Raw genomic sequence first — 21,401 nt, 5'->3', positions numbered from 1 at the left:
GAGACCCCAGCTCATTCATTGTTTCAAGGGTTTAGTCTACTTTTGCTGTCTCTACCACCCAGGTAAGGTTTTCTGCTAGATATTGAACGCTAGTGAGGCCAGGATGTTGGATGATCATCACCCCACCTCATCCCCACTGCTCCACAGCTCAATGCTGGGAGGCTTTTTACCTTTCTGGACCTGGCATTAGACATGGTGCCAATAGATTTATGTGTATCTGCTCCAAAGAGTACTATTCTATTGGCAGGACTACTCTACAGAGACTAGACAAACTGTGTGCGTGCATGTGCACCTCTGTGTCAGCAATGGGTCACCTCAAGGAAGCTGAGTATATAAAGAATAGTGTATGTCAGGAAGACTGTCTCTTTAGTCTAAATGTAAAAAATGAAAAGGTTCAGGTAAAAATGCCTCTGTAATGGTTGTACAGTACAACAACATGGCAAAATCATGAGGACATGGTAAAATAGTGATGGTGCTCCATCCACTACTTTTGGGATGAGTTGGGCATGACGTGGGGTGGTGATCATCCACCTTTATGACCTCACTAACGCTATTGTCACTGAATGCAATCAAATCCTTACAGCAATGCTCCAAAATCATATAGAAATCCTTCCCTGGACAGTGTTATTCATTATTTTATGTAACCCATTTTTACATGTTGTTTGATTGATGATGATAATAATAATAACAATAATAATAATAACAATAACAATAATTATAATAATAATAATCATCAGCATAATCATCATCATAATAATAATAATAATAATAATAATAATAGTGGGGGTTTATTATTTCTTAATAATAAATTTGTTTTTGTTTTGTTTTTTAATTAAATTGAATTTAATTGAATTGATCTTGGAATCAGCTGATTTGTACATTTTAAAAATGGCTCTAAGAGGCTCTAAAAAAATCATCAACTGACTTGTTGCTGCGGTGGCGTCTATTACAGAACCACACTGGAGTTCAGTGATCTCTTTAGACCCACCCAGTCTTTCACTAATGTGTGTAAAGGCAGACTGCATGACTAGGTGCGTAATTTTATACACCTGGGGAGAGTGAATGAAACTCCCAAACCAAATTCAGTGATTAAGAGGTGTGTCCCAATACTTTTGTCCATATACTGTATATTTAAACTTCTAATATAAAGCAGGATAATACTGACTTTCTGAGTGACGAGTTCTGGCACTGAGCTGCCACTGCAGTTTTCCAGAGTGAAACCTGGTTAGACCTTCAGTCATATTGATAGTCAGTGACAGTGATCTACAGCTTCTAGGTCTAGAGGTCTAGAGTCATGGTTTCTTTTACAGAACTGGTCTTACTGTAAATCACAGTGTGATTGGTGTATTCGCCTGGAACGCTCCCGAATTATATACGTAGTTAATCTGATCTGTAGAACATATGAATCAGTAAGACCTACTCCTGACAACATTGCTACAGGAAATCAGTAGTGTATGTACCTAGATACTACAGATAAACATTTCTGATTGGTCGGTTTTAAGATGATCGCCCTTTTGTTTCGAACCAAAACCGAAGCCATTGCCGTTCAGCTTCTGTGGACAAACACGTTAGCGCTAGGTAACTGCTGTACTGCTGACATGATGGTTGACTAATAAAAATGAATGTCAGAGAGTGAAGTCAAGCGACTGGACAGATTGGAGTGACTGATTGAGGTTCTGCTGTGCTTGGACTTGTAGCCCGTTATCTGGTCTTAGCTAAGTTAGCAAGCAGGCTACACACCACAGCACAGACCATGTTCCAGCTAAATGAGGCTCACATACGTTTAGAGCATAAAGCCTTATTTACTCATATATGGAGCATAAGTAAATGGTCTTGGTGTTTAGTAGACCATTCAGGTCCATTCAGGTCCATTCAGGTTTGTTTGTTTTCCAGTTTGAATCAAATTCAGCATGTCACTAAACTCACAAATACAGTGGACTTGCTTTGTGCCCCCACCTGTTTTCAGAGCGTGGCATAACCATTGCATTACTCTAGCTTTCTTAAATGCAAATGAGGGGAATGGGCTAATTTAGCCATGCACCTGAACGTGAAATTTGAAGCACGTCGTCATTTTGAAATATTGTCCTCATTTTGAGAGGCCGTCATTTTTACATATCGCAGTATATCACAGTAATGCCACCCAATCCTAGACGCTCCACTGCCTGTAGTGGGGGGCAGAACTTGGCAGAACTAGCTACGTTAAACTACCAGAATGTTCTTTTTGCTGCCTATCATCTACCATCGTAATGTAAGTGCGAGTAATATAATCTACTGTGGTGATATAAGACTCAAACATGAAGATTCTATTACATTAAAATGTGAAACTATGAACCACAGACATATTTTTTTTATTATTTTCCTGAATTCATTAGGCTTCCTCTGAAGACCTAGGAGGCCTTAAGTGTTTCACATGGTCGAGGTGATGCTTGCCCTAGATTGGCTTTTAGAGGACACTGCAGTACACAAACACATGTGAAATCATTGAAAATAGTGTGGCCATAATTCTGAAGAACAGACAGACAGGCAGTGGATGTCAAGTGATTCATTTGGCAATAAATCCGAATTGTGATCTTTTGGCTTCTCAGTTTTTTGGTTTCTGTTATATTATGGAGTGTGTGTGTGTGTGTGTGTGTGTGTGTGTGTGTGTTTTTGCCCGTGTTTGTGCGTGTGTAAGTTAGGCAATCCCAGTTCTTTGTTCATGAAATCTCTTATAGTGCTCTTGTTATGCGGCGCACAGACACAGCCTGGAAGCAGGCTTTCATGTTTGGAGTTCACAGGCATACACAGAACAGCTCACGGGTCAATATTCTAATGGACGGAGCCGGGCTCTGATGGCCAGCCTTTGATCTGATGGGCTCTTTGAGCTTTATGTCTTGAGACTTTTTCTCTTCTTTTTGTATGTTTGTGTTCAGGGCCATGTTGGGATTGTTATGGCGCACACACTTCCTGAGTGTCAGGTAAGTCCAGACTCCCTTTCTTCCTTCATTCAGCCATGGCAGGTTTAACCTGACCGAGACGAAGGAAAAGAAACACTGGGTCTGATTCTCCCAGGTGATTCAGGTGTTTGTCAGGTTTTAGCTGTCACTTAAATCTCACTCCAGATTGCTGCAGGAATTCGTTTTGGGATTTGACGAAAGCTTTTGTTCATTTCTACTCATTGGTGAATTTAAGATCCTACAGTTTATGTAACCCCTTTATTTTCTTTATACAGTCGTGTGAAATGTTAGGACACCCCATGAAAACATATATTAGTAAAAACATAAATATTGAAAGGTGGAGGGAATATAGCTTAAAGTGTTTATAAAAATCATTTTTAAAATGTATTTAATAGAAATGTAGTTTTCCTGTGAGGAAAAAGTTAGAACACCCCCACCTCTATCGCTACTTGAAATGTCTAAAATTAGAATCAGGTGCAGCACATCAGCTGCAGATGATCAGAATTTGGTTAGAGAGGATTCTGGAGGGGTCCGTCTTATTTAGAAATTTGCTCTTGATTGTCGAAGTGAGTGGGATCACCATGGCCAGATCCGAAGAGCTCTGAAGCTCCATGACATTATCCATGTCTGTAAATGTAGTAATGTGTTGTGTTTTGTGTAAAGATGTATGCCTGGCTGAATACAACAGGGTTGTACAACAAAGTTCTTACAGGTTTAGAGAAAAGAAATGTTGAACCTGTGTACAATTTTGGAGGCTGATTCAGTTCAGTGCAGTGTTAACTCGATTATTCAAACAGCACTTGAAATGGATAGATTTTTTTTTGTTTGTTTTAAGCTTTTCGTGCAGTTGCAACAGTTTGCAGCGGGTAGCTGTGGAATATTGACAGTGTTTTAAACCCTTAGGTCATCCTTATCGAAAACAAAGAAGAGTCTCTGGTGAGAGCAAAAGAGAGAAGTTCACAGCTGGGGCTGAAAAACATAGGCTTCATCCAGGCCAACCTCGACTACTTCACAGGGGCTTTCCAAATAGGGGTGAGTACTTCCAAACAAGGCTTTACGATCAAGGTAGGAACAAATGATTTGTGAATGTTGTAACATGGTTATAATGACCAAAAAAAACAACAGATAAGCTGAGCTGACAATTTAAGCTAAGCTGACAATTTAATGTAGCCTAGGAGGAAGATGTCCATGGCAGAGACTCAAGAGAAATCAAATAAAAAGGCCCAACTAATCAATAACCTTTATTGGAATGCAAATGTGGTGCTAACATGCCTCTGAAGTTTGACTATTTGTGCCATTACAACACTTATAGGCAACTACTCATCATATTTTCCGCTCTATGAAACACATTAACATTAAAAACATTATAGTCATTATGACTTTTAGAAAAATGTTTTTGGGCAAGTGGGGTAGTGCACTATAGACCCATGTGGTGTGGCCTAAGCTTTTGCCATTTGTTTTCTTTACATTACTTTTCTACTTTAAGTAATATTGAAACCACTACTTTTACACTGTTACTTGAGATACTTCAACTTTTATAGAAATCTTTTAAACCCTAGGATCTATGCTTCTACCTGAGTAGAGTATTGCAATTACATCTATTATTGCCATTCTTGCATACTATTTCATGTGACCCTGCCTGGTAAATGACTTTATCAGTGTCCTCAAAGCTTTAGGATGTAGACCACATATTTAGTTTTTAGATGTGAAGGGCCCAGGACCTCATGGACATGGCTTGTGACTAACACTGCTGAAGAGATGTTGGGCGAGGCCGGCAGTCAGCATGGTAGCAATGCTAACCAGCGATGCTGGGCGAGTTGTTTGATTCTGGAAAGGTATTGTTTTTTTTTTTTTAGTTCTAATATGTGAAAACAGTTAAATGTCCTATTCAGACCTTTCTGGGCAATTAATGGCTTCATTTTTCATGTTGATTCATTTACATTACAAAAGCCTGAATGTATAGTTAAGTGCAGCTTTTGTTTGCTGCGCTTCATAGAGTAACTGCCATTCCTTCTCCTCTTCTACTAAACTGAACTAAACTGCTTTTGTCTGAGTCCTGCTGAGTGCTAAAGCACAGCTCTGTTGGCACTCCCACCATGATAACACCCATAAGAGCATAATTATCTCAAAATTAAGACGTGTTCTTGCTAATTGCACCTTTGAATGTGTTGTTTTTAAGGGTGCTGAATTTTTCCCCCCACAAACTGTCATAAAGGAATGAATAGACTTTTTCTTTCTGTAAAGTTGAATGCCATGCTCTGTGCTCTCGAGGTTTCTTATCATAATGATGTGCTTTGGGGTTCAGTTAACCTATGGCGAAGCCAAGGTTATTGCTTATGCACTGAATGCGTTCTTGCATTAGGTTGAGAGTTAATTAGATTCTGATGGAATTCTGGACCTCTTAAGCTTTTTTTAAAGAGAGTTTCAGCAGAGTGCATTATCCTTATTTGTTCTGTAAGAAATACTGAGGTGCATTTTGTCTAAAATGGCCTTTTCCAAGAATTCTCATCTTTCAGTCTATAAAGAGTTTTATCGTTTAATAAGGTCATATAAAAGAAGTTATATGGTCTTTCAAGAGCTCTGATTACTTGGCAGAGAAAGTGCAGATAGTGTACTGCTGTTTATTGTACCGCGATGACTTTCAACCTTTTGTTCATTAAGGAGAATGCTCAGGAATGTTTAGATAGCAGATGTGGAAACAGGCAAAGGACGTACCACTGCTTTTACACTTGGCATTGATATCTACATTGGAGTTAGAAGTGAGTCTGAGAGAAGCTGTCGGGGCAAGGGAAATAGTGGGTTTTTTTCCCTCTGCTTTGTGTGTTGTGATTTTCATGTCTCTCTTGTAGCCAAAGCAGCCTTGAAAAGCCATGATAACAATTTTCACTGGTTATCAAACTGAAGGGCCTATTTGCATTAAGCTTTCATCACGTAGGCAGCTGCTGGACTAAGGTTACGCAGCTCATTAGCAGCAGTTTGTCAGGGATGCTCCACCCTAAGAGACCTCAAACTAGTTTCTCTGACTGCCCCTGCCAGCTGCTCTTCAGCAGCTATACTGGTCTTCTTAACCAGTTCTTAATCTGTTTTGTATCAACACTCATTATCTTCCCAGAAACACATTCCATGTTGTATTCCACAGGTGCATGCAAAAGGCCAATTTCTTTGATCATGGATAGGTAAGTGAGTAGAAGATGAACTAATCTCCCATGATCTCCAGAAATTAAGCGCTTAATTATTTTCATTAATATTTTAGGCAGAAATAGTGTGTTTTAGTATGGAAAAAATGGAAATGGCACCATGTAAGGGACATTTTGTGGTTGCTCACAGACTACTTACTCAGACCAGAACTTAAGCTTGCTAGGGCTATGGCTTGTTCACAGACATCATTAGGAAAGGAAATACTCTGACTGCTTAAAGCTTGTCCAACAATCAGCAGCCATCCTCTAAAAAAATAATAATAACTGATGCCTTTGAAGCAGGAGAGGTCTAGAAGATAGCAAATACGTTTACAATTACAAAGCATGCACACACTGCTAGTTTGCCAGGGTCCAGCTAAAATCTAAAGCCCAGAGTTTAAATGAAACACGCCCTGGAGGAACTGAGACTAGGCCGAAATGTGTGTCAAAGCTATGCTGCTGCTGCATTATTTTTCTATCAGCTCATTTTACTCCATGAATGCTCTCATTGGCCTTCTAAAGACGTTCATAGATACTCATCTTTTGTGGTTTTAAATATATGTATTTAAAATGGTCAGGAAGTGCCGTTAAACGGACAGTGTTCCATCAAATGCGTCACACTCTGCTGCTCTCCACCACAGCCTGCTGTGCCTGTCTGTCCTTGGCTTGGCTGCCAGCCATTCAACACCAGATTCAGTGGACAGTGCATTCATTAGATAAGTTCTGTGTATTTTTGATGTGTTTTCTACTGTCTGTGGTTGAAATCTTAAACAGTGATGTTATATATATTCAGGACTGCATTTTCAAACTAGACCAATTAGATGAGAAACCACAAACCTGTCAACCTTTGTCCACCACCCAAGTAATATCTGGTCTGTGCTGCTCCCTTTCCAATGATGGGTGGGTTAGAGGGGAGATGATGTACCCCCATTTTTCTCAGTTTTCACTTTTTGACATAAAACTGTGAATCTCACAGTTGTTCTTTACATTATGTTAGAACATCCTGAATGGATCAGCAGAAATGATCTAAAATTTGAACTTGGAATAAAATCTTTTTACATTGATCTCCATTGAAGGTTGTTTTTTTCCCTTTCCTGTAAATTCTGCATTTTGGAGATATGAGTTTTTTGCATAAGCCTCTAATCAAGTATGCTTCTGGTAAAATGTCCAGGGAGTGAAGGTGCAGTTAGTTCATGTTTTGTTCCATGTTTCCTTTGTTTGTAGCCATGGATTTGTGTGATCATTATCTCAGCAGTTCTGTAGGTGGTTTATGAGTATGGATTTGTCTGCTCTGCCTGTGTTCTTGAACGTATAGATTTGTTTTGGCTTGTTTCCGACTGCTTCTGGCCTCAGTACATTACCCTTTCAAAACTTTAATCAATAAAGGGGAAGTTTAGATCATTCATTTATCTGCCTTCTACACTCTCAATCGATTTCTCAATGAGAAATATTGTTTGCTTTGTATTTATTAAAACAGAGCTAATCAATTTACCTTACCTTCCAGTTGCCCTTTATGAGAACTTTAGTACTACACTTTCTTTTTTCTTTTTAAAACCAAGATGTCCAGTTCCTGAAACAGCACGCAGATGATTGGCTGTGTAACCCATCTCTAGGTCACGCTGCACATTTCTCTTTTAGACTGCAGCTCTTATGAAGTTATGTAAAGGGGCTCTCATGCAAGTGGCCCTGCCTGTGGCACTGGGAGCTTTGCTGTTGATGTGTTTTGCGCAGTAATTGAATGGCTGCGTTTTGTTTGTTCATTGCCGTAATGAGACGTTTTAGCCTGCACTCCATGAAGACCTGCTCCACTTGGCCTTCTGTCCAAACAGTGTGGGGCTCTGCACGCTGTGGAGGTGGGTGGCGTTCTGCAGCTTGGCTCGAATTGCCTGCTACCCACACACGGGCAGTTTAATAAAGCTTTAGCAAGCCCGCGCCACCAGTCTTACCTGTGCCTGGGCATTTGTGTATATGGATTTGCTGCACCTCTTTTGGGAAAGCAGGATAAATAGCCTTTAGATCTTTCTCTGATGTGCTCTTAGTCCCACATGTGGTAGAGTGTAGCAGGCATTGCTGTTTAAGCGTTACATCATTTTGGTCGGGATAATATTGATTGATTATTTATTTATTTATTTATTTATTTATTTATTTATTTAAGTATTGGCTGCATTAACAGCCAGTATAAAATATGCCCTATAAACATAACTGCTGAAGAACCGTTCTGCTTTTCCCACAGTGTGGCTTCTGGTTTCCAGTGGTTCCCAGTGTTATAGCAAAAATTACATTTATTAATTACTGTGTTGGCAGCAGAACATGAGGAAGCACGTTCTAGTCTTCCATCTCCCAGTGCTTGGAGTGATGGGTGGAATTAGACATGACTAAACTGGGTGGAAAAAAGTTGTGTGGATGTATTATCTGTGAAAATACAAAGTCGAGGTACCCGAAAAAAACATTGACAGCCCAGATTTAAATAATTTATTCATTTCTAATTTTACCCCATTTTTCTATCCAATTTTAAAGGCCAATTACCCAATCCCCATTTATATAAACACCCCCTACCACTAGCAACGCCCCCAACACTGTGAGGGTGAAGACCAGCACATGACTCCTCCGACACATGTAAAGCCAGCCACTGCCTCTTTTTGAACAGCCACTGATGCTGCATCACTTGGTAGCCAGAACACTCGGAGGAAAGCACAGCTCTCCAGCTCGGATACAACAGTCAAAAGACGCCTGGGCTGACCAGCATCACACTAGAAGTGATGTGGGAAAGAAGTGCTATCAACCCAACCTAACCCTGAGAGATCCCCAGCGATCCTCTGATCATAGTGGAAGCTCCTTAGTCTACTGGACCACTCGGAGCTCTTTGACAGCCCTAGTTTTTACTGTTTCCTTTTAATAAAATAGCTGTAGGTCCAGGGCAGACCTCGTTTTTGAGGTCAGGTAAATATTATGCATTTTACTTTGCAAGGCGAGCTGGTTTTCAAACCACTTTACTATGCCACTGCTTTTCTGCTTTGGTAGAGAAGATGAAAGTAGTGGAAACCTCTTGTGCTTAGTATATTTTTCAGCGCATGAAAAAGCCCCTGCATAAAGAACCCCCTGAATAATCTTTTTCTAAGCCTTATTTATAGGTTCATATTTGTTGTTTAGAGTAGGTCCAGTCTGTTTGTTTCCTGTGTGGGTGTCTTTCACAGAACTTGAGCCATCACCGAGATGAAGCTAGTGTGGTTTTGGCCACACTGCTAATTTCTTTTTCAGTGGCGTCTATATTTAGAGTGTGACATGAGCTCCAGTTCTAGACTCTGCTGGTTCAGGTGTGGGGGAGAAAGTGTCTTTGCTCTTTCTAGCGCAGAACAGACACCATTGAAAGCAAATGGGCTGGCAAAACACCTTTCCTTCCTTTTGTAATGTTGGACTAGACTGCAGATTGCAGTTACAGGATTCTACACCATGGTCACAAACACAGATTGAAGCTCTTCTGAGCCGGAGACCGACTGGTGTTTGAGCACCTGAAAGGTTTCGATTCAATTCAATTCCAAATGTATTTATATGGCGCTTTTCACAACATGTTGTCACAAAACGCTTTACAGAGATCCAGGTCCACGCCTCTTATGAGCAAGCACCACAATGGAGGTGGTAGCCACAGTAGCATGGAAAAACTCCCTCATGCTAAGAGGAAGAAACCTTGGGAGAAACCAATACTGATGAACCCATCTGCCTTAGGTCGACTCACACAAACAAACAAACAAACAAAGCAATACACAAAGAACTAGACAGATAGATAATGAAGAGCTATAGCTAATGTAGAAACATGTTATGAATTTTGAGGTTATGAGTGCAAATGAGTGCTGATGTCAACAAAACAAGGGGATAAAATCAGTAGGATGGAGGTTATTCCTAAGATGGCACTGTCAGTACTACTGACCTAAATAATATCTGTGATGCATACTGATGTTTACATCTAGCAGAGATGTGAATTCGAGTCACATAGTGTTAAAACAATGACTGCTGAGTCACATAAGTGAGGTTGGAAATAGATGTATTTATTAATTTCCTTTATTAAAACCTGCAGTCCTATAAGATTGTGTTTGTGTCTTATATTTCACATCTGAGTCAGTTGACCTTTTTTGTGTGCATCATTTCCAGTCTGCCCTTCAGACTGTAGGTTTGTCTATAATTAAAGCCTTGTTATATGAAGCTGGATTAAACCTGACAGTTTTAGTAAGATCTACTTTTGTACAATGAATGTGCCACAGCTAAAACAAGACTCCCCTAAAAGTCTCTACTGAAGACTGGAGACTACTCGCCCCCCAGAGAGTCAAGGCTCAACTCAGACCCCAGAGATTTAAGGCTCATACTTGTACCTCACAAAAGTCAGACTTAAACTGGACTTGCACAGACTCAATATTCACCAGACTCTGCATCGGCAGCCAAGGCCCGGAAAGAGCACAATTGGCCTTGCTGTGTCCTTTTTGGGAAGATTGCACTCTCTCCCTGCATCACTTCGCTGCGGTGCTGGCTGTCACTGGCGTCTGCAGGCTGGTGTGTTGGAGCCGGGTATGCGGCGCTGGCCTTCAGGCGTGTTGGTTGCCCGGTGGTATTGCATCGGCGGCAGTTTGAAAAATGAGAGGCTTGACTGTGCGCACATCGGAAAAAAGAACTGATCTCAACTCTGGCTCGCACCCCAGAGACTCGAGAGTCAACTCAGATTCACAAACCAGAGATTTAAGATTTAACTTAGACTTTCACCTCAAAAACTCAAGACACAAATTAGACTTGCATGACTGAAACTGGAAACTCAATTCAGAATTTGAATCTCGAGACTCTGGAGTCTAAACCAGAGACTAAAGACTGGATTCAGACTTGCACCTCTGGGACTCTAGATTTAACTCTGATTCACACGCCAGGGACCTGAAACCTGACTCTGACTTGCACCCCAGAGACTCAAGACTCAACTGAGACTCTCACATCTGAGACTTTGAAACTCAACTCAGACTCGCTCTCCAGATACTCAAGATTCAACTTGCACACTCCATACAACCTTGCATACCAGAAACTGAAGACCTGACTGGGAAAAATCAGAGACTCAAAACTTGACTAAGACTCACACTGCAGAGACTTAAGATTTGTCTTTCACCCAGAGACTAAAGACTAAGCTCGGACTCCCACACCAGAGATTTGAAACTCAAGTCAGGCTTACACCAGAAACTTGAAATGTGACTCGGACTCCTCCAGAGACTTGAGACTGAACTCGGACTCATGCTTTTCTCACAGTTTTTTTTAATATATATATAATTTTTTAATGTAGTGAACAATAATGCACAAATATTACGTAAAATGTATTGGTGAAAGAAAATACACGATTCAGAAATTAAGTATGAGTGAGTGAGTGCAGCAAGGTGTTGATCTAGGTATTCCCGGAAGAGATGAGTCCACGGCAGAAAGGACTTCAGTGGAAAGTTTGTTCCACCACTGCAGGGCAAGGACACTAACATCGAGAATACGTAGCTTTACAGGCTTGACTGGATTTTAAGAAAGGACATGTCAGAAGCCTAGAGACTGAAGCCCTAAGCTGGCATGCAGGCGTGTAGTTGTGAACCAAGGTAGTGAAGAGCAAAGCCCTTTGAAGTCTGGGATGTGGGAACTAGAGCGTTGTATCTGATTCTTGCTTCCACAGTAAGGCAGTAAAGTATTCTCAGAAGAGGACTATCATAAAAGACTGTGTGAAGTTATTGCAGATGGCAAAGAAAACAGTATTAAAAAATGTTTGGGAAGCTACAGTACTGTACAGATGTCGGAGACCACCCTCCATGTTTTTCAGGAGCTTTTTCTGAGCAGAAATGTTACTGAGAACAGAAAACTGTTTTGAGACAAAGTAGAAGAACATTAGCAAAAAAAGAGCTACAGTGTTGTACTGACCACAACCAAGTCCAAACCTCAGTATCGTTAAGTGTGTTTGGAATTATATGGACGGTGAGAAGCAGAAAATGCTCCAATTCTGAAAGGCCCGTACACACAGAATGTGATTTTTCTAAGAAAAGTGTTTGAAACCCATGTATACTTATGAAGCTTTTCACACCAAGAAGGCAAATGTGTGTGAATTTGTATTCGCCTGCTACTCGAATTTGTGCTATCTCACCGCTGACAAACGCTCTCCTCACCAATCACAGCTTTCTTTCTGGTGTTGATATGGTAACAGCCAGCTGTGACTACTGACAACTAGAACTTTTAATTGAACTCACTGTGTATTCGCCTCACCTGTGGAGGGAACCGCGTCTCCAAGAACTGTTCAAAAACAGTTCAAACTCCATTAACGTGGAGCCAAGCTGTCTAAAGTTTAGTCTGTGAAAGAACTCTTCCTTCTCCTCTCACAGCATTTACTCTGAGACCCTGTCTCAAATCACTCCCACTCCCCTATGTAGTGCACTTTGTAGGTTGTGAAATAGCGTCACCTCCAAACAAGCAGTTCAGTAAATTCAGCTCTCTGTTTAACGTGGTCGCTGATTAATGACTCAGCTGTGCAGATACGAGGTGAAAGGAGAACAGAGAGTTGCATTGTGGAAATGAAACCTTTAGAGCTTTTCTGCTAGAGATGGAACGATCAGTGTTTTTAGGGCCGATGGCGTTCTTTTTTTAGTGTGATTGGTCGATTGGTGACCCTGTTGGAGGGTGGGGCAGGATGCTACATTAACCTTTCCAAGCATTATTTGGTAATGCATCATGGTGCCGGGCTTTTGTAATGTTCCTGCAGTGTCAGTCAACATGAAATGTACTTTACTTTTTGGAGTCAACCACATTCAAAATGCTGTGGAACTCCGAGCACCACCTAGGAAGACCTGGGAGCCGCTTTAGACGCTCTTTACTTTAGCTTTCCAAATGTTGCTGCTGCTGCTGTAGTACTTTTAGTCATGGTTAAATGTGGTCTGCATTGTTTGCTGTCTGTTGCCATTAGTGGTATTGCTTACAATGCTGCTACTCACTGTACTGAGCTGAGTGACGGGTCACTGAGTGGGGTATCCAGTTAGAGGTGTTTAAAATCCTTACTCTGCTTTCTCCACGATCTTTTACCAAGAGCTCGGCTTGACCCACACTCCTTTAAGATGCACAGAAGACAAGCATTCAAACTTTTTGCTGTCCTGGCACCGAAGTGCTGGAACGAACTTTCCCTAGGTGTCGAACAGCAGAGTCGCTCACTGCCTTCAAACACAGACTGAAGACCCACCTCTTCCGAGAGTACTTAGGCAGAGTGTGTAGTGTATGTTGAGTATTGTGATCTCCACACATAGGCTTAGAGATATCCTTTGGATCCTAGCCGATGCAAACTGGCTATAAATGTGATGTAATTGTTGTACACATTTCATAAATTTGTAAAAAAAAAAAAATATCTGTCAAACTATTTCTCTATTCAGTATCCCCTACATGTGAAACTCCGGAGCACTATACACTATATAGAGCACTATTACATATAAGATTACATCATATAAACAATCGGAAAGTCAATCTTAAGAAAATCTGCACATGGATCTTTAAACCAAACTACGTAATGAATTATGGGTATTTCGTGTTCGTTAGTGTACATTGTTTGTGTTCTATATATTCCGATGCAACATATAGTGAACAGAGTACAGTTTCAGACACAGCTCCAGACTGCCCGAGTGAAGAACAACACTGTAGCTATGTGCCAGCTCCATAGTTCCATATAGCGGCTGAACAAGGAACTGCGGCATCCTATGACTGAGGAGCCTCACACAGAGCTGCTGTAATCCTTGAGTCGCAAATATGGTCTGATCGCCTCTCCGGATCGGCCATATAGAGAAATATCATCCCATCACTAATGGACACAGCTCCACAAATTACAGCCTTACAGTTTCACAGTTGATTCCTGAACATTCCTGAAAATTGTGTGTGATTACGGCACGCTTTCGTCTCTTTTATTCTCTATGCATTGCGTTCAGTGTGCAGTGGCCTTAAGACTGGACTTTGGAGGTGTGGAAACACTGCAGAAACACTGAAAGTGAGCCTCCTGCAAAGAACGGAGGCTGTAATGAGAGTAAAACATATGGGAGTAAAATGAAGGGTGCACGTTTGCAAGTGGCCCCAAACTTCAGATATCTGTTAGTGGTCTACTAGAGTCTAGCTCAGGCAAATACACCTTACCCCACTCGGGTGAAGGGTGTGAAAACGATTAGCTACAAATTGTTCTGACAATCAGACATAAAGCTCTACTTTCAGCTCGGGAAAAGACATGAGTAAACACAGCAGGAGTGATGTATTGGGGGTAAACCACCGGGCCTGTCGGTGCAGACTTGATTTGTTGTGCTGCTAGCACGATATGGTGGCAACCACATAGCCAAGCCTGGTAGCAGTGACTGATGCCGCTGTACTGGATTCGTGACTGCACTTCTAGACCTCAGCACTGCGGGTGTTCCACTTAATTACGAACACAAAGGGGTTTTGTTGGCGACTATTTTTTTTAAAGCCGCATTGGTGTCAAAAAAGGAGCCATCTCAGCAAAAATCCCCAGACCACAAGACAGATGATGCTAATAAAGAAGTTTGATTTTGCACACCCACGCTGTCCTTTATTGCTTTTGCATTAGCGAATAATTGATGATGGGCCATGGTACAGAAAGGCTTCTTAATGCAAACCTCATTGCAGAGCTTTTCCCTGCTCTAGGACTCCACAGAGCATTACTTGATGCTCATTGCATTCAGGTTACATCTCTTTGGTGTAAGCGACCAAATAAAATATCTCGTAGTCTCAACTTTCTCTGGAATGCTTGTTTTGGGAGAAGAAATGGATGTAAACGGAGGGCTTTGAAGAAGGCCCCTTTTCCCATGCAAAACAGCAAAAACAAAATTCCACTGTTCTCTCGTCAAGATGGTTCACCATCTTTATCTCATTATGGCAGTAAGAGCCTTCCAGAAACCTCCAGTGGCTGAAAAGTCAACGGAAGATGAGGAATGTCTGCAATATGCCTGTGCTGTTTTCACTTCTGCTTTTTTTTTTTTTTTTGGAGGACCGAGAGAGAGAGTGCTTATTGAGCCCTTTATTGAGATATCTGCACTCCTAAAGCTAAAGGTGCTACAAAGGGTTCTTTTAGCGATGTCTTAGAAGAACCATTTTTGGATTGCAAAAAAGAATAATTTGAGAAAAAGAGAGAAATCGATTAGTCATAACATTAGCACCTAATATTGAGTAGTTTTTTTTTTTCTCGTTCTACCTTGACAGATCTGTCTACTCAAGTTGTGGACTCCACAATATCTCTGAGGGTCTCCTGTGGTATCTGGCACCAAGCTGTAGAGCCTTTAAGTTCACATAACATTTACATTTAAGGCATTTAGCAGATGCTCTTATTTAGAGTGACTTACAAAAGTGCTTCACTGTTTACTCAGAAAATCCCCTTAGCTAGTTTTAGATCCAAAATATACCTCTAAGCTTAGCTGCTACTAAATACAGAAATCAGTATGGAGACCACAATACTCAACATACACTACTTTCTGCCCAAGTACTCTTGGAAGAGGTTGGGCTCTGCCGTTCGGACACTCAGGGGAAGTTTGTTCCACCACATCGGTGCCAGGACACAATAAAAAGTCTGGATAGTTGTGAGGTGGGGCCTCTATGAATCACATCAATGAGCCTTAGGTGTCCATGAGCTTGTCGCTGGTTCATTGGTTGTCCCTTCTTAGACCACCTCTGGTAGGTACTGCCCACTACATACCAGATAAAAAGCACAAGATCTGCCTGATGTTTTGTTTTGGACATGTTCTGACCCAGTCGTCTAGTCATCACAATTTGGTTCTTGTCAAAGTGGCTCAGATTCTTGTGCTTCACCATGTTTCCAGCTTATAACCAAAACATCACCTTCAAGACTTGACTGATGTTCCTCAGTGGAATCTGTCAAGGAGTGGATATATTAAGCGAACTGTGTTTGCCAGGGAGCTGATGACGTGAAGAACCTTGATAAGGGTTTTAAGATGTCCTTGTAAAGGTTCTTCACCAGTTCTTTACTGGTTCTTTTCACTCACAGCTCCTTTACAAAAGTAATTCTTTATGGAACCAAACACGGTTCTTCTTAATTCTTTGACTGCGCCTGCAGCTGAAGCTGCCTTTAGCAACCTTTAGCAAGACATGCTGTGATGGGGTCAGGGCTGCACTGTCTATCCTTGTTGCAGGAGTGATATCAGTAGAGATGGCATATCAGACTCAATTAGGCTGATATCAGCAGAAAATGCTCAGTAAAATTTTAGAGTGAAAAAAAGAATTGGTCTGATCCGATCCTTTAACAAATCTATCCTAAAACGGCACACACTCACACACTGCGTGATGTGATGTTAGCTCAGTATTTTGTCCTGTGGGGTAGTGGAGTGTTTGAGTAGTTTGAGCATGTTGGAGGAGTAAAAATCCCAGCGCTATAGGAGACGTGTGGCTGGCAATGAAGAATATGTGAGAAACAGCTCATTTAAATCCTTTTAATTGACTTCAGAAAAGTGTGGTAAAGCAGTGTGAGGCTTTCCTCAAGATTGGAAGAGCTGGAAAGTGTTGATACACACGACACTGTCAACAAGAACTGCTCAAAGTTGTTTTTTTCGTAATGAACTCCGACACCAAAAAAATCGTCACCAAAAATAGTTATTCGGGTTGTACACCAATCAGAAGAACCCTTTAACCAGGCAAAGAACAGTGTAAGCGTTCAGACGGTTCTTTGAGATGGTCATGGATGTGTGTATATAAAACCACTGACTAAAGGAATCATTCAGTGTTATCAGAGTTTTGTATCTACTGTGCTCTTCAAAAGGATTCAGAGCCAAAGATGATGTGATTTGTAACAATAGCAGAATTCTTTTTGGTGGCATATTAAACCATAAAGAACCCATTTTATAGGTGTGTCATAGAGAAAGACCTATTAACCAATCAAAGAAGCTTTTAAACATTCAGATCAACGTTTGAGAAGCCATAGTTCTTTGTGTAGATACTGACTTTCCTAACAAACTCTTGAACAAACTCCCTTTTGAAGGTGTAGCTCCTCGCAGTTTTGAAGACAACCTTATACTTCCATACTAGGTTTTGTGCTTTGGCGCACCATGCTACACCAGTACGAGCCCCTGGGCAAGACTCCTAACTCTGCATTCTCCAGCATGTATAACATGATTCAAATGTAGACTCTGTGGACAAAAGTATTGGGACACCTGCTCATTCATTGTTTCAATTTATGGATTCAAATATAAGTGGCTTTGGATAAGAGCGTCAGCCAAATGCCATAAATGTAAATTTAAGAAATGCACAATCCTACAGCATAAGCAATTGGCATCCTGGGGTTCAATTCTCTGGCTTGGCAAACACACCACGCTACACTAATAAGAGTTCTTGGGCAAGACTCTGAAAGCTACATGCTGTGTAAAGTAGGGATACATATGTACACTATATGGATAAAAAAGTATTGGGACACCTGCTTATTCATTGCTTCTTGCTAAATGAAAGGTCAGTCCTGCTTTTGTTGGAGTAACTGTTTAGGGACAGCTACTAGATTGCTGTTTTAATTGCAACAAGATCGTTACTGAGGTCAGGATGTAGGATGATTACCACCCCACCTCATTCCCAACTCTGATAACATGATAATAATGGATGAAGCACCATTCATCATTCCAAAAAAACACTGTTCCACCACTCCACAGCTCGATGCTGGGGGGGCTTTATACCTTTCTAGCCCATGCCTGGCATTAGGCATGGTGCCAAGATGTTCATGTTTCTGTTCTCTTTATCTAAACCCTTTGTAGCACCTTCATTTTTTCTAAGAGTGTAAGTTTTTAATCTAGACTTGAAGAGCGAGAGTGTGTCTGAGTCCCAAACTGGAAATGTTAAGAGAAAGCTCTTCCCTCTGCAGTTTTTCAGATGTAAGGAACTGACAACAGGCCAGCAACTTGCAAACGAAGTGTACGTGATGAGTTGGAGGATTCAATGAAATTGGCAAGATGTTGTAGAGCCCAAACCATTGAGGTGTATTTTCTAAGCGAGTGAAGGGAATATGCTGAATATGCTTTGTGATGTTCACCTCATAGCCTCCTCATTGCTGGCTGAACCAGAACCATGGAAGGCAGCTGAATCTTGTAGTTTTGTTGTCCTCTTTATCTCCTATTGATGAGGCCTTCAAAGTAGAGTTTTTCCCAAAGCAGCGTATGAACCTGGCTGCTGACCCAGAACATTTCGAGGAGCCGCTGAACTTCAAAGAGTCGAGCAGATTAATAGAATTTGATTCATCGATATTGATGTGGACTCATCAGAGCCATCCTCTGTGTGCAAATACCGTGCCGTGTACTCTGAAGGTTATTATCCTAAATCCTGCTAAGAGGGCATTAGCCATCATTTCTGTCCGATCTGTGTCTGCAGCGTTTAATCAGAACGAAATGTCAAACGCTGCATCAAATGTCAAATGCTGTGCCAGCGAATAATGTTCTTTCTGCTTGGCTTATGAAATTTGTGGCCGCTGTGGTCCCACACATCGCTCGCTTGTGTAAGCCTTCTCCTATAGCAACGGCGCGAAACAAGTACATGCCGTGATTATCCACTGAGTTGGACACATTCCTAAGAAATGTTCTGGTGGGGATTTGAGGGGTGCTAATCCATGACTTTGACGCCCGACTCTGTAGAGCACCAAGCACACATACACATACAAATCTTCATCCCTCAGGTTTCTGAACTGAGCTTAGTCATAGTTAGTGGAGTTGAAGGTGAATGCTGATCTACCCCCTGGGAGACGCCTCCAGCCATGCACTTTAGCCTAGTTTTGACTGTTGTGAACTTATTCTATGGACCTCCGTGGCCTAAATGTTAGAGAAGTTAGGTCTCTGTTTCGATGCCCAGAACCATCGTCCATAGCTGGCAAGGAACTTAACCCCCAATTGCTCCCTGCTGAGATGACTACCAACCACGTAGGGTGTTCTGACCACCCTAATCACTATTAGGAAAGCGTGTGTTCACTGCCATGGATGACAGTAAAGTGTGCCTAAACTTAATCTTCTATTGTAATTGAATGTCTTGTTTATTTGCACAGATTTGGACCCAGCAGCCCGTCTCAGTACGTTGTTAACACTGAACTGGGACTGTCCGTACCACGGTCAAGTGCTTTTGTCTATTGACGGTCACATAACAGCAACTGCTGAAGAGGCATCTGAAAGTTGCACTTCAGCAAACAGAACCTTCCGGGTTTTGCATTGCTTCAGACACTAGCGATAAAGGTTGCTGAGCCATGCTGTCTGCTAGTAAAATGCTTCAAGTTAGCAATCCCAAATAATGCAAGAACAACATTCAGTAACTACTGTGTTAACCAATCAATTAGAATTGTGCAGTGATATTAGGAATGAGTTGTAGTAGCAGATAATTGCCTGGAAATTACAGAATTTGACATCGGACACAACATCACTGACTGCTACATCATGTGTTACATCAGCAGACAGACATCTGCATTGGATAGCATAGTCTCATCACCCCAGAGAGCGCGAGACTCGTACTCCCCCCCCCCCCCCCCCCCACACACACACACACACCCAAGACAGTCAGTACAGCCTGTAGTGTTTTAATTAAGCAGTAAAGTGTAAACATTTGCATGTCCAGTGTGTTTCCACACACCCAAATACACTGACACATCACCACTGTCCAGTCCACCATTATTTCAGAAATTAATTTCTGTGAAATGCTTGGTTTGTTTTCAGTTGTTTAAAATCCAAAGGTAAAGACAGTGAGAGATAAAGAATAAAGAGCATCAGAGTCACTCTCTCTACATGCAGCAGCGAGAGGGAGAGTGAATAAGGAGAGGAGGAGGAGGAGGAGAGGCGGAGGGGATGAACAAGACTACAGTTATCAAAGCAATACTCCTAAACCACTGTAGTTCTCACCCAACCGCCTTTAGCTTAAGGTTTCTGGGTGGCACGTGTGCTTGTGAAATTACCATATTTACCCTAATAGCACATACCCTATATTTTCCATACGACTGCTTGCTCCAAACCATGATGGTTCGAGATGAATACATGTGCCACTATCAATTGATGGTTCTTTAGATTACCATTTTTGTAAATGATGTTCTATAAAGGTTTTGTGAATAATAATGAAGATATCTGTATGAAACCTTTACATTCTTTGGAAATTATTTTAGACCTATTTAGATCTAATTTGTTTTCTGGGGGAACCATAAGTGGTTCTTCTACAGCATTGCTCAAAGGGTCATTCATGCATCTTTTTATATAGATGGACAAGTTTTGTTTTTCTGTACTTATAGTCCAAGTAGTCCCAAATAAAGTGTTTTATAAATGTGTGTATTGTTTTTGGCATTTATGTACCTGAATTGCAGATATTGCCATTAGTCTAACATTTCTATATAAGAGCATTAGGTTAGACCACATTCAGTGGACTTTCTATGTCTCACTCCATCTATCGATGCATCTCCAAGACAAAGATGCGTCCAAAGTAGACTGCATATATCAGCTGTTATGTGGTTAAAGGTTGTCCTTCAGTGAGGTTTGAGTGCAGCAAAGGAACTCGTCCTTTGTTTCACCATCCTAAGGATGGTGTGTCCTTCCAGACCTTCAATCACCCACAATCCTTCATATGCGGCACAAGATTGGAAAACCATTTGATAAATGGCAGAAACAGCTGCAGGTGGGTGAGAGTTTATATTGAAATGGGAGCTGTACACATGTTTATTGTGGAAAGTAGATCATGTTGACAGCATGTAGTAGTTCTGAATGAATAAAATTATGAATACATGCAATAAATAGGTCCAAACCTCACACCTAAATTCCAAGATTTTTGGTCAGTCTTTGGAACCTATAAATTATCTTATAAAACTGTTGAACAGTATATTGTCACAGAGCACCCAAGTCCAGTCTTAATGTGTTTAAGAATTCCTTTATTTATTTGTCAGTGTTGTTCGTTAGAAAGGGTTGTTTAGCAAAGTGCTAATCGTGGCGATCATTTAAAAACTTCCAGATCCACATTATTATCTGTATAAACAAAATGGAGATACAAGGTTTTTTTATGTGACAGCCACAGGTTTTGCACCAAATGCTCTGGTAGAACACCGTTTCACTGTACTCTGTGCTACCATCCTGTAGAACCTTCTTTAGCGTCCTATAAGCAGTTTGAACCAGTTTGTGGCTAATATAGGATGAGATCCCTCCTGTCATGCGCCGCTACACAGCAGCTTCGGAGACCGGCCTGTCCGTGATCACACTGCTAACAGACCAATGAGCACGCTCAGAGAGAGTCTACTCTGTGGGAGAGAAACTCAAGTGTT

General features: G+C 41.2%; 1 protein-coding gene across 2 annotated transcripts in view; it reads left to right on the top strand.

Annotated features, from left to right (window-relative positions):
- Nucleotides 1-21,401, top strand: part of gstcd (glutathione S-transferase, C-terminal domain containing) — a 125,945-nt gene that overhangs the window by 85,953 nt on the left and 18,591 nt on the right. For both annotated transcript variants that reach the window (XM_072678491.1, XM_072678493.1), the window contains exons 7-8: nt 2,913-2,957; nt 3,840-3,968. In XM_072678491.1, coding sequence (XP_072534592.1) covers nt 2,913-2,957; nt 3,840-3,968 — 174 coding nt within the window. The remainder of the gene's footprint in view (nt 1-2,912; nt 2,958-3,839; nt 3,969-21,401) is intronic.

The sequence above is a fragment of the Salminus brasiliensis genome, chromosome 4 (genome assembly GCF_030463535.1).
Source record: "Salminus brasiliensis chromosome 4, fSalBra1.hap2, whole genome shotgun sequence".
In the NCBI taxonomy this organism is placed as follows: domain Eukaryota; kingdom Metazoa; phylum Chordata; class Actinopteri; order Characiformes; family Bryconidae; genus Salminus; species Salminus brasiliensis.
Note: the sequence above shows the minus strand (reverse complement) of the source record. Positions and strands in the feature narration are given on the sequence as shown.